General features: G+C 36.8%; 1 protein-coding gene across 1 annotated transcript; it reads right to left on the bottom strand.

Annotated features, from left to right (window-relative positions):
- Positions 1 to 1,645: 1,645 nt before the first annotated feature.
- Positions 1,646 to 10,419, bottom strand: LOC134825114 (aquaporin-1-like). Its single transcript, XM_063837253.1, has 6 exons — positions 10,280 to 10,419; positions 9,833 to 9,919; positions 3,951 to 4,103; positions 3,441 to 3,646; positions 2,871 to 2,954; positions 1,646 to 2,632 (listed from the first exon to the last, which is right to left on the bottom strand). Exons 1-6 carry the CDS (start codon positions 10,401 to 10,403, stop codon positions 2,507 to 2,509), a joined length of 780 nt encoding a protein of 259 aa, XP_063693323.1. The 5' UTR covers positions 10,404 to 10,419; the 3' UTR covers positions 1,646 to 2,506.
- Between the last annotated feature and the right edge of the window lie 2,987 nt (positions 10,420 to 13,406).

Here is a 13,406-nt window from a genome sequence, read left to right as displayed (position 1 = left end):
GGTACAGTTCAAACGAGCTTGATTATGATATCCTAATCATATGACTGAATTTTTTAAAGAAACGAATCACTAATTGGGCTACTGGGATCAGGGATATACTAATCTTACGACTGGATGTTAAAAATGAAGAGGAGTAATATTAATTTATTGTATTGTGAAACTTAAATTTAAAATATTATACCGGCCAGACTTCTGCGGGCTAGAAAACTTGGAACAGTAAACAAAATATTAATTTGATTCACAGAAATAAACTCGCTGTTCCATTTTGGCACGGTACCCCGAACAAACCAGTTTATGCTACTCTATCGCAGATTTGGTTCGCAATCCACCTTCATGATGAGGAGATACAGTTATTATCTCATAGTCACGTGATAGTAGCTGGCAGAGTCACGGGATCGAAAAAGGATTATTAGTGAGATAAAAGTCAGATTATATACGACTATCCTATGTAATCTGATAACAATATTTTGTTGAGTAGACTGAGTACGACTCTTGGATTAACCAATGGCATTGCTCCATTGTAATCACGTTATACTGTCCTAGGTATTCTCTCAGAACAATGGAATCGGAGGGTGAGATCGAAGCATCAGAGGGGTTGTTCACTTAATCGATATGTAAACGTGTGGATCTCGTAGTAGGCCAAGTAGCTCTCCTCACAGGCAGACAGGCTTGGTCTCTAAACGTGTGGCTCTCCTTACAGACTGGTTCTCTTTAAAGTTCCAACAGACTTGCTTTAACCTGAACCAGAGCCCTCTCACACTTATTGTTGATGGATGGTACTCGTCTAAATTGCTTCGAAGTAGCGCGCAGCTTTCTTCTCGAAACGTGCGCCGGGCTAGTCCATTATTATTACCCTATTGACATACTTAAAGATATTATGGATCAGATCGAAGCTGAAACATATGAACGTGGGATTCTTACTTTCGACAAAGAATAATCGAAATAGAACCGATTAGGAAACATAACGTTTTATCACAACGTATTAAAATTTAACTTTTTTGCAATATAAATCTCTCGCTTTTAATAATTCCGTTCATCTAAAAATTATTTATACGCCACATCAAGTCATTCATTCAATTTCAATCGAAAAATTATTAGACGTCATTTCAGTAATACCATTTGAGTAATACCATTGTCCTTAGCTGCTAAATTATTTAAGTTGACTTTTTCAAGTACAGATGAGTGCATTCATTCTGGTGAGGGAGGAGTTTTATTGAGATTAAAATAGAACTCCCGTCTCGCTTTCATATTAAAAAGAAATAGCGTCAAAACTATTATTACCTTAGGTCAGTGGTCACTACAATCCTGGAAGAAGAAGCGACCGATTTCATTCTCGGTATCATTTTGTATTTACGGACGGTCATTCAAATTAATATCATTCACTTTTGTCTGGAAAAGAGAGACACTGGCAGCGGTCCACTCTACCCAATTATGGGTTTTAGTCAAATTAACAACCAAAATTTGTTGGTGTGCACTTAGACGTATACGCATTTTAAACCAAACACTAAGTTTGAAACACTAGGTCATGCACTAGGTTTGAAACATTTCAATCTAACCTATTCTTAAATGCTGAGCAATTGAGGATGCAGCATTTAGAGATTTTAAGATTGGTTGGATCTAATTCCGATGATGTAAACACATGATGTCAGTTCAAAATCTATGTTTGTTCAAAATATTTCTAAATATAACAGTTCCTCTTTTTTTAATTCACAACATCCTGTCGTACTGCTCAAACTTTTAAAAAGGACCAAAGCCTAAAATCAAAAGTTATAGTAAACAGATTATCATTCATCAAAGAGTAATAAGTAACCATGGTAACCATGGTTAAGTAACCATGGCAATAAGTAACCATTCAGCATACCAACGTTTCAACAAAACATAAGTTGTAAAACTGAATGAAAATTTAGTGCATAATCATGCATAAACAATAATGGAGATACAGTGCAGATTAAAAATACTAAGTACAAACGTAGTACTGTTGTTATTGGCAACAGACAAAAATAAGTCTCTTAATAAAACTAAAGAAAATGTTCCTCATGCCACTAGCAGCCCAGTATGAAAAATCCCCAAAGATAACATAAAATTAAGACTTAAATGATCGAAAGCGATTTTCATGAAAATTGTTTCAAATCACAGCCAAAAGTTTTTGTCAACTTGAGATTTACTATGGCTTCACAACAACAACAAAAAACAAAATCTGAATAACAATTTAAATGGAAACAAAAAGAGAAGAAAACATCTCAGTTTAACATTTACAAAGTTCATCGCGCGCGCCAATTATACCCTAACGAAAATAAAGCAAATATTTCGTATACCAAATGATTATCCACTCCATCCACGCCTCCAAAGAAAAAGTTAAGTGTTTACCAAATTTAAAATAAGATTATAACATAACCGACATTCCCGTCCAGCCTACAAAACTGCTCTCACACCTTCACTCAACATCCATAGTATTCTAATGCGTGCATTAGCTTGTTGTCATGACGACAAACAGCATTATCACTTTCTATTTCATCTCCTCTCCTTCTCCATTCTCAATGCCTTCGTAAGCGGAGGCGTAGTGGGGGTTGAAGACGAACTCGTAGACGAGACCACCAATAGCAGATGCGAGGATGGGCCCAAGAATGTAAGCCTGTGGTAGTAAAGTAAAGTAGAGGACAAAATAGATCATAGTTTTGTTGAAATCACTAGTTCCGTGTAGTGAAATTTAACAATCCATCTAACATTAATTGCATCAACAAGACTTAAGTTGCAACAACCCATAACAAAACACATCAAGATATAATTAATCTAAAGCTAATAAATCAATTAAGTTAATGAATATAAGGGCGACGGTAATGCTTGCCAGCATTGTGATAAAATGAGCTTACGTAGAAGTCTCCCTTAATCTCTCCAGCTACAATGTTGGTAGCGAGGGCTCGGGCAGGGTTAATTCCACATCCAGTCAAAGGAATCTGAGGAAGATAACCATAAATAAACAAGGTGTATGGAAATATACTTATTGGGATTAGATACTTAATGCTCAAATGACGAAATTGAAGGAGGCAACCATATATAAACGAGGTATATGAAAATTGTATTGGGACAAGGGATAATGGACCAATTATGAATTGGGACAAGGGACAAGGGACCAATTATAAATTGGGACAAAGGATAAGGGATCAATTATAAACCAATTATAAACCAATTATAAACCAATTATAAACCAATTATAAACCAATTATAAACCAATTATAAACTAATTATAAGCCAATTATAAACCAATTATAAACCAATTATAAACTAATTATAAACCAATTATAAACCAATTATAAACTAATTATAAGCCAATTATAAACCAATTATAAACCAACTATAAACCAATTATAAACTAATTATAAATCAATTATAAACCAATTATGAGCTAATTATAAGCTAATTACAAAGAGGGCAGTACTCACGAGGAACATGTGAGCGACAAAGATAGCGATACCGATAGAAAGGGGTTGGAGGTACCCAGCAGCGTGCCCTCTCTTGTCATTAATAGTAGCCAGGACAGTCAGAACCAGGAAGAGAGCACCGAGGAACTCAAGAATCAGTCCTTTAAATCCGGAGACGGACATGGCGACTACTCCTGGAGTACTGCCGAACACAATCTTCAGGACCACTGCGAGGTTGGGTGATTAGTATTAGTTAATTCACCTTATTAAAGAAATAAGTCCGTCAATCAAGAAATAAAAAAAAGTTCATAAATCATATATTATCAATACTTCGGACCAAGCATTTCGAAATTTTATAGTTTCAATTTCAGTAGATTTCCACAACGCTAAACAAGTGGTTAGAAACGGTCACCATTGGACTATTCACGTTTCGACATAACCATGTTAATCATGATAACATTAACATTGTTAATTCATTCACGATAAAGTTCATTCCAGCCCACCCCACGTATAATAATTAACAAATCTCACCAGCACCGATGATTCCACCAATGATCTGAGCAACAGAGAGGATAGCAGCACGGTACAGAGAGAGTTTACGAGCAAAGAAGAGTCCGAATGAAACAGCGGGGTTGAGTTGTCCTCCACTGATGTCAGAAAAGAGATGTACTATTCCACCAATACCTGCAGGAGTATATCCATGGTTACACTTCTAACCATAGTCCCAGGTCAATATCTTTTTCGAATGGTCGTACTCAGACTTTCCAAATGTCTTACTTACCAATTATCGAATTAACCGTAAATTTAATTAACCGTGACTTTATTTAATTAACATTTTACTGACCGCCGTTGGACCAAGATCAGCTGGTGTGGAAGAGCAGAGATTTTAATTTAAACAATACATGTCAACAAGGGAATAAAAACTCTAATGTACTTTTTATTAATGGAAATTTCGTCAAAATTAATTAATGAAACGTATCATGAATTAATCTCGTGATAATTCTAAAACAATAACATGGCAAACGGTCATGAACAAACCTTTATTCTGATTAGAACTTTCTACATGCTAACGTATTTGACTCTTAAAAGCAATAGAATGAAAGGGTGAAGTTCCTTATACCTACATTATGTTTATCTATCACATGCTTTATAGTTGTTAGTAAGCCGCTTACGAAAATTCAATGCACACAGTTCTACTTGAGTCGCTTGCTGCCTCTCTTTGCAGACGTTTTACTGTAAGTGATGATGCAGTGAGTCTAGCTAAATGGGTTTGTTCATGAGCGAACCTGTGACCGCCTTCCGCTCTGTATTTCTCCAAGATTTTCTTAAAGAACGGTTCAGCAACAATCAGTGGCGGCCCATTAAGCTTTAAAAACATCTCTTTCTGCAGTCTTGTATCATCGAATTTTGGATCGCCGTTGGAGAAGCGACCATGATATGTCTCCATTATGGATCCAAATGTTTCCATAAGTGCCTCTGATGTAGGGATAGTCATAACTTTGACTAAGAGGAATAGGGCACCCTTTAGACACTTGTCCCAGTAACTGCGAGATGTGAATAAACATTTGACAACACGGTCAAAGGTTACAACGAGATTTCGACGGGTTACTTCTTGCTTTGCTAAGTTCAATTGCACTTTCAAATCATGCAGGGCAACTTGAGTTATATGGTGCCTTAAACTCGAAGGAATGAGCTGCTTAAGTATTTCCAAATTCAGACCTTTGTTTGGATTATAATTTGGTAATAAAGACGGGACTGTCAGCCAAATATTAGAGGTGCATTGTGTAGAATGTTCGGCTTGGCGAGCTTCAGGGTAAAAGTTCTCACAGTCAGCACACATTTCATGACCTCGTGTTATAAATGATTTTTTCTGTTCTTCAATGTCGTCCGTCAAGAAGTTTAACAATGCGGCACAATTTGGTAGAAGCCGTTTTGTATCATCTTTCCAGTACCCATTCGCAAACCAGTAACCAAGAGTATATCTCTTTAGGAGATCAATAAATCGGTTACAACATTGAACTGCTGCTCTCACTGTATCTGGGAATGTAGTAGGAGTAAATCTTCCTTGGCGGAGCAAATAACGAGGACCAAAGTACTGCGATGGTCCAGATTGAACTGTCCGACAAAAATGACTGAAAATGAATCTTTGGTCCACAGGCATTGTAGTTGTATCATAGGAAAGATGAATATTGGACAAAAACTCCTTCAGCATCACCGTGAGATTATAATACTGATGAACAAAGAGGAACTTATCCTGAAATTTTAGGCTGAATGCAGATAAAGGCTTCATAACATCTATAAGGAATGACAGGATTAGGCCGAATCTTGGACAGTTTATTTGAGTTAAATAGGCTTTACATGTAGATGCTAATTTATGAGTTGAATTTGAAACATTTGTTAGGGCATCAACTATCACAGGCTTCATTTTCTGAAAAGTTTCTAGCTGGTCTAAACCATGTTTTAAGAACTTTAAATCTTTTAAAGTTTTGGGTTTCAGGAACGGAGTCCCCATGGAGCGAGATGAGGCGAGATATGTCTCAAATATGTTATTCTTCAGGATATTATTGACTTTCTTGACGATATAACGTACATTTTCTACAGCCCAAGAGTTTCTTAATGCATGCTTGAAGATGAGGTCCACGATATGTGCCCCGTCCCAAACTTCAGTTGCTTGAGGGTCGTCGCTATTTATACCGTAAGATGCTCTCAAATGATCGTGAAGTTTCAAGTTTAGGTATTGACCGTCATAAGCTGACCCAGAGTAGCCCTCTGTAAACTGGGTATTCAGGATTCCGTATTGAGTCAACTGTTCTTTTATTTTCGTTGAGAGATAGAACCCGTCAAACTGTTGACATGCTGGATGTCCAACGTAAACATAGTTAATGAAAGGGGTGGATAACGAACTATCGAAGCAAGGAAAACGAAAACCAGCTAGTTGCCTTGACCTACTCTGAGATTTATCTTTATCACAGGAAATACCAAAAGTTATTACTGTCCCAAATGGCGTAAGTGAGGATAAGTAAGCTTGAAACCTCCCGAGAAGTAAGTCATATCCACAATCTATAATCTTAGGTGGAAATGCAGGGGAATGATTTTGAAACCCAACATTGGTTTTTTCCTGGTAACGTGCTGCAACCGAAAGCGGGAAACTTGCGTATGATCTCTGGGATTTTACATTCTCATACACCATTCTAATCAAGTTAAGCCCGGCCCCTGTATCCGAAGTTATGAATGAGGGTATTAAATTCTGCCTTGTCAAGTAAGTTTTTGCATTTTCCTGATGTCTTGGTAACTGTATGTGACGTTTTAAGGCACTTTTCATGTCTTTCCAGCGTCGAGTAGTTGTGCGTCTATTGGTTCCATTTGTTGCAGTGTAGACTGAGGCTGGCACTCCAAATGAGGTGTTATCACAGCATAAGCATTCAATATCGCCCTGATTATTTATTCGAAAGAGTGGTTCTGCTGTGGTTATGTCACTAATACATGTAGCATTTTGCAGAAGATTTAGTTTTTGGTCTGTTCGAAGTATATCTGTATGACCACGTCTGTTAATTCTACTATTAGCATTCAATGTTGGTGGTATTGCCACTGTTGCTCGAAGACCTGGAGGAATGACGCCACGTGACAAACCCGAGAAGGCAACAGAGGGTCTGTGTACTGTTTGCTGTAAATTCTGGCCCATGGTGTGTTGAACGGATGATTGTTGAGTACTAGGACTGAGAAAATTCAACCAATAAACAGCATTGTTCCAAGCAGTTTGATTGTCCACAGCTGTAGATGATGTTACATTTCCTGAATTGTGGCGTGACGAAGAAGGCAGTAATGGTACTGCACGTGTGGCCGGTAATATTGGATTTAAGGTGACAACTGATGATCTCGGCTGAGAGCCTAGATTTGTGGAAACTCCTGTTACCGATCTGAGGCGAGGAACTGAAGCTGATGTTATAGTTGCTATAGGAAATCTGAAAGTTGCACCAATCTGGGTATTGGGGACACTTGGACCAGCTATCACTGCACCAATCTGGGTATTGGGGACACTTGGACCAGCTATCACTGCACCAATCTGGGTATTGGGGACACTTGGACCAGTTATCACTGCACCAATCTGGGTATTGGGGACACTTGGACCAGTTATCACTGCACCAATCTGGGTATTGGGGACACTTGGACCAGCTATCACTGCACCAATCTGGGTATTGGGGACACTTGGACCAGCTATCACTGCACCAATCTGGGTATTGGGGACACTTGGACCAGCTATCACTGCACCAATCTGGGTATTGGGGACACTTGGACCAGCTATCAATGGCTGAAGAGCTACTGGATGAATGGGACCTGGAGGAAGTGTGACTAATGGTTGCACTGGTAAGGTAAACAAATGAGGTCTTGTTGCAACGAAAGGAAACCCTCCTCTCGATGAAGGAGGGTGAGATGGTTGGGACGAGATCGGCGCGGCCAAACTGCGTAGTGGTAACGTCTGTTGTCCTGGTAAATTGTCCCGTACAGTTGTCCAGAGCACTTGCTGGTTTCTGAAGCAATTTTCGCGAATCAGTTTTACAACTGTTTAAATTAGTAACGTCGATCATGATGCAGCTATTCAAGCAGATAATAATTGGAGCACGAAAGTTCAATAGAATCCTACCCCTGACTATCTTAGCTCACGTGAAAAATCAAGATAGGTCCTGGTTTTTTGCACACTGACGTCATACTCATGTGAGCAGTGATCATAAAAATAAATGGTCTCGAAAGAAAAAAATAATCGGCATAAAAGCATGATACTGCAAATGCAATAAAATTTAACCTGTGATCACGTCGACTTTCATGTTGTTTCTTGTTATTGTCCTTGAGAATTGATCCGCAATGTGAGCAGCGAACAGTTTTTCTCTGACGAGATACATAAGCCATAAACTTCTGTCGACTACGTTAGTATCATTTAATGAATGTAAAGTTAACCTCGAAACCAAGTAAATAATTGAATAGGTGCAAATACATTCTTCCAAGCTTGAGATTCTAGCTTATTTATTCATTCGACATTATAACGGTGGAAACCTACCTTATATTGCAAACTTGCTGAGAAACTGTGGCCACTAAACCGAAAGTTAGATCCGCAAATACAATTGGTAGTACAATGCAAGAAATCCTTGTATCTCAATGAATGGTAGGATGGCCCTTAATAACAGTCACTGATTAAAGTCTAAGTCTCATGAATCATGATGTCAACGTCAATAAGCAATGAGAGGATAACGAGCAGTTGGTAAAGCCGTTCACCGTTAAGATATCTACTACCAACTTTACTGCTACTTCAGAATCATTGATAAAGTTATTAAACATAGACCAACTTCAATCTGAATTAACATGTTTATAATCATGTCATCTTTAATATGATAATATTCAAAATTAAGTGAACAATCAAACGGCAAACCGGAAAGTAATTTTTCCCTGCGGTAATGAAGTGATGACAACAGTCAACACATTTAGACTTTCACTTCCTCCGAATTTGAAATTATATGTACACTCTCTCCGCGTTCTCTCGATATCCCGGCTAGGTCTGCGGCGGTCTGTGCCTGTCTTCAACTAGTTATTCTATGTGATGTTATGATAGCACCGCGTCCTCAAAAAAATTAGTGGCACTCAGCCGTACTCATGGAACTCAAAACGTATCAAACTCAAAGTATCGAATTTGCAATCAAGACCAAGACCAAAATTACCCTCAATATTAAAGTATCAAGGGAAACCGAAATAAACTTATGAAGACAGTACGGAGCCTTGCTCTGCCCGGGGACGGAAGGAATTCTCAAAATTCAAACATGAGTGTAGTGTGATGATTATAGTGTTATAGTGCCGGCGGGCCCGCCAATGTGTCCTAAATCGATTCTATTGTCATTATACGAAGAACGTTTATGATTCAATCTAGCATAAATTCGCTAAACTGGCTGCGCTAAAAATGTTTAAAATGACAAATTTTCAAACTTTTCACCGAATTCGGTCGTACTCATTGGTCTTGCTGAGTACAACGATATTGACCTAGGACCATAGTAACACTACACTTGTAACCATAGTAACACTACTACTACACAGTTACTGCAGGAGTATATCCATGGTTACACTTATACAGGTAACAATAGTAACAGTGCTACTACTACACATGGTTGCACTTAAGTACAGGTAACCATAGTAACACTACTACTACACAGTTACTGAATTATAGCTGGACTCTGGAGCTAGCAATAAATAATGAATAATGAATAATGAATAATGAATACTGAAGCAACCTTAAACTCTTAAAATTTACTGTAGACGTCTGAACTCTGAGCAAGTCAGTGTGAGCAATCAGTAATGGCGAGGATTAACATTATCTGATCTGATTGTTTTATTGATAACTTTGTTTTAATGAATTGGTTAACATGACTAACCTAGACCGAAAGCGAATCCGATTTGAAGAATTCTGGCAGATCCCAAGATTTCGTCCGCGGGTTTGTCAGTAATAGCACCCTGTACACCTGCAAATTAGAGAAATTAGAGAAATTATAGAAACAGTAGTAATTAATTAATCACCTAATAGCTTGGCGTCTCATTTCTGAGACAAACAAAAAACATAAACATAGTTTTTTAAATAGTAAGCATGCGGTAATAACTTCAATATTTATGTACTCTATTTATTAATGGTTGCGTCTCTGTGACCAGCTTTTAAGTGATAACTGAAATTAAATAATGTATTTAGGAATGTTTTTTAATATATTGAAACTTGTTAAAAACTGTCGTCATTTTATGCGGTACACCCTGTATTTTTTAATTTAATTATCAATTTACATTGTAATACTAATATTTAACATGATATTGATAGTTAATTATCTATATACCTCCACATCCTAGGATGATTAGGAAGAATGTTCCCAGCATCTCTGCTATAATCTCCCTCACTAGTTTCATACTAATGCACCCGTCATCGTCGATAATCTTGAATCCGAAGATAGCTACGCCCATTGTTCACAAGTTTCTAGATTGTGCGAGATTGTTAGCTTATTATTATTAAATAAACGTTCTAAACAATGGATAGTTAAGAACAACGCCCAAGTCTAATCCTTCCTTGAAACAAATAACTAAAAATCAAAACTTCACTGTAGGTTCTGCCAATATCCCTTGTTAAATTATGGAGGTATTATGGAATCTAATATAATTATTTCACAGGTTTCAATGGCAAGAACATAATTTAAATTTTATGACATTTATTACAATAATAATTATCGCAATGCAATTTAATTCGATATCTAAAGGAACGTGGAAGCTGTATGCGCATGGTTTACATTATTTAAATAACTATGAAATTGAATCTTCAAGATGAGTAACGAATAACGATACAAGGAAGGTTGTGAGGTAACCATGGAGCTAAAAGTGTTATTACTCAACAGCAAGGTCTGTAAATAAATTAAATTAAATAATATAAACTGTCACAAATAAGTTACCGTCATAGAGTTTCAATAATATAAGACATCTAAAAATAACAGGAATGTTGACAGAAATTCAGCATAACGCCGTTAATTAATATAATAATAATATTATTAATAAAATTAAACGGATAATGCTGAAAATTCGTGTCCGATCTGGCGGCCGACGACTACACTTCGAGAACAAACAATTGTGGCAGCTCAGATTACACATTCTGCACTATATATTGAAACAATTTCTATAACAATTTACTGAAAAGCGAGTGTGACTTTTCACATCTCACTGCTCTGAAAGAATCTTCATGAATAATTAAATTCGAGTGTTGGCGGTTAAACTTAAGACTCTCTAGACATGCAGTGTACAGATGGTCGTCACTTCCAATCACGACAATGCGAACAGTGTGAAACAAAAAATGTTCACGGAGCCATAACTTCGCTTCCCAACAATTTGCAGAGTTAAAAATGAGCAACCAGAAGCACCTACTAACGCTACAACTAATGTAAGGTAAATCACAAGGCATTGTAAGACTAAGGGTGAAATAAAATGAGAAGTTCAAATGTTTTAACGATATCCAGTATCCATTTGTTAATAATTAATTCAACAATCTATGTTATAGTATTTCCTGACTAAGAAGCAGTCAAGCAATTCTTGATGATGTAACTTATTTAAGTATGTAATGAAGTTATTTAAAGAAATTTGAGCTACTCATGAAATTCAAGTGCAAACATTAAATAAGTTACTATATTCCGTGAGAAAAACGTCTCAATTTCTGAATTAAAACAGGACACAGCGACGCCAATTAATTCGTCATTATAAATACATATTAACAGTTGTTTAATTAGGAAATTTAAAAAAATAAATAAATACAGACGAGAAAGATAAAACGATAACAGGACGTGTGTGAGTGTTCCTAATCAATATAGTGCGCTCTTTGCCCCCACAACTAGGTTTAACCGGTTCAACAGGTTTTATAATTTATACAGCTCATTAGGTTTTGTCACATATAATGTGGGGTGCTCACACCGCATTGAGCACGAGAAACGAGTGACTATGTGGATTGTATGCGGAGGGAAAAGTATGCGGAGTGAAAAGAACTGTGGAAATGTTGAATTTATGAATTTAGCAACATATTTCATTAACAAATTGAATTATTCAACGAGACAAGATTATAAGTTTTATAAGCTTTAATAAAAGTTGAATACCGTAGATCAACAACAGCTCTAAACAAAGGGGAATGTGACCTTTGCTCTGGTGAGCGGCTTGAAGCCAATAACTGTTGGCTTTAAGCCAACTTTAAGCCAACGGGCGCCCCGGATCTGTAATCTTATGCCAAAACATCATGATAACGGTAAATAAGCAAACAAGTGACTGTAACTTTGAACTCAAGTAAAGCTGCCACGGTCTGGTAACTTCAGGTTACCGAACATGCATATTTGTACGCATAAATGTAGTATATAATATTATGTAGTATATAATATTATGAGTGTAAATGCAATATTTTGCTGATAGAAGGATCTTGAACTTGACTAAATCCTAATTGATCGAGTGAAGGTATAAATCCCCGGTGAGCCAGTGCGGTTTCCAATAAAAACTATTTTCTGATAAGTGGAAGATGGCCGGGCTGAAGTAACGTGAGTCACTAAAGTTGCTAGTAACCACTGAGTTACTAGATCTGCACAGTGGTTACTATATCTGCATAGTGGTTACTATATCTGCATAGTGGTTTTTGATAACAACGAGTAAGCACTATTCTTAGATAATTGGAAGACGACCTGGCCTGAAGTCACCTTGTATTTCTATAAGAGTATAAGAAGTTACAACCCTGAATCTACCGTCTGATAAACTAAATAGCAGTACACAGCACATGCATGATTAGACTCCACCAGACTAAATAATCACATGATCATAGGACAAAGATCAGTGTTATATTTTAATAAAATATAACACTGTAATTTTAATAATCTTTAAAGCACTGCTTAACAATTAACATGTCACAGCCGTTAATAACAAAGATTTACAAACATTGAGCAGTAAGCCGGGAGCAGCCTTGTTCTACAGACACATTCTAGATTGAAAGCGTCCGTGAACACATATACTTATAGACACATTTTTTTTATTATTAAATACTTTTCAAATTTTACAGAGTACAGCAATAGATGAATATAAAATAGAATCGTTCAAAATATCGCCCCCATCTGTAAAATATGATGGGCACCCAAACACGGTAAACACATAGTGAACTATGTCCGCAGTAACTTGGACCCATTACATCGAATTAATCTAAATCCAAAAATTTATGAAAAACTATTTAAGAACAAACAAATCCATGGTGAATAACTGTGGATATAGAGTCAAAATTGGTATTTCAATACGTCAAATTCCAGATACATTAGATACAGGTCTGAAATGGTCATTAATGTGTGAGAAGGTGTGCGGGTGAAGTGTGATATGAAGTTGAAAGTATAGGAAGGTAGATAAAAAAATTAATAAAACAAAAATAATAATAATATGGGGAGCAAAGAGACTAGGCTAGACTGTTGT

This window comes from Bolinopsis microptera, chromosome 13 (genome assembly GCF_026151205.1).
Source record: "Bolinopsis microptera isolate Bmic1 chromosome 13, MBARI_Bmic_1.0, whole genome shotgun sequence".
NCBI lineage: Eukaryota > Metazoa > Ctenophora > Tentaculata > Lobata > Bolinopsidae > Bolinopsis > Bolinopsis microptera.
This window is presented reverse-complemented; position numbering and strand designations above follow the sequence as displayed.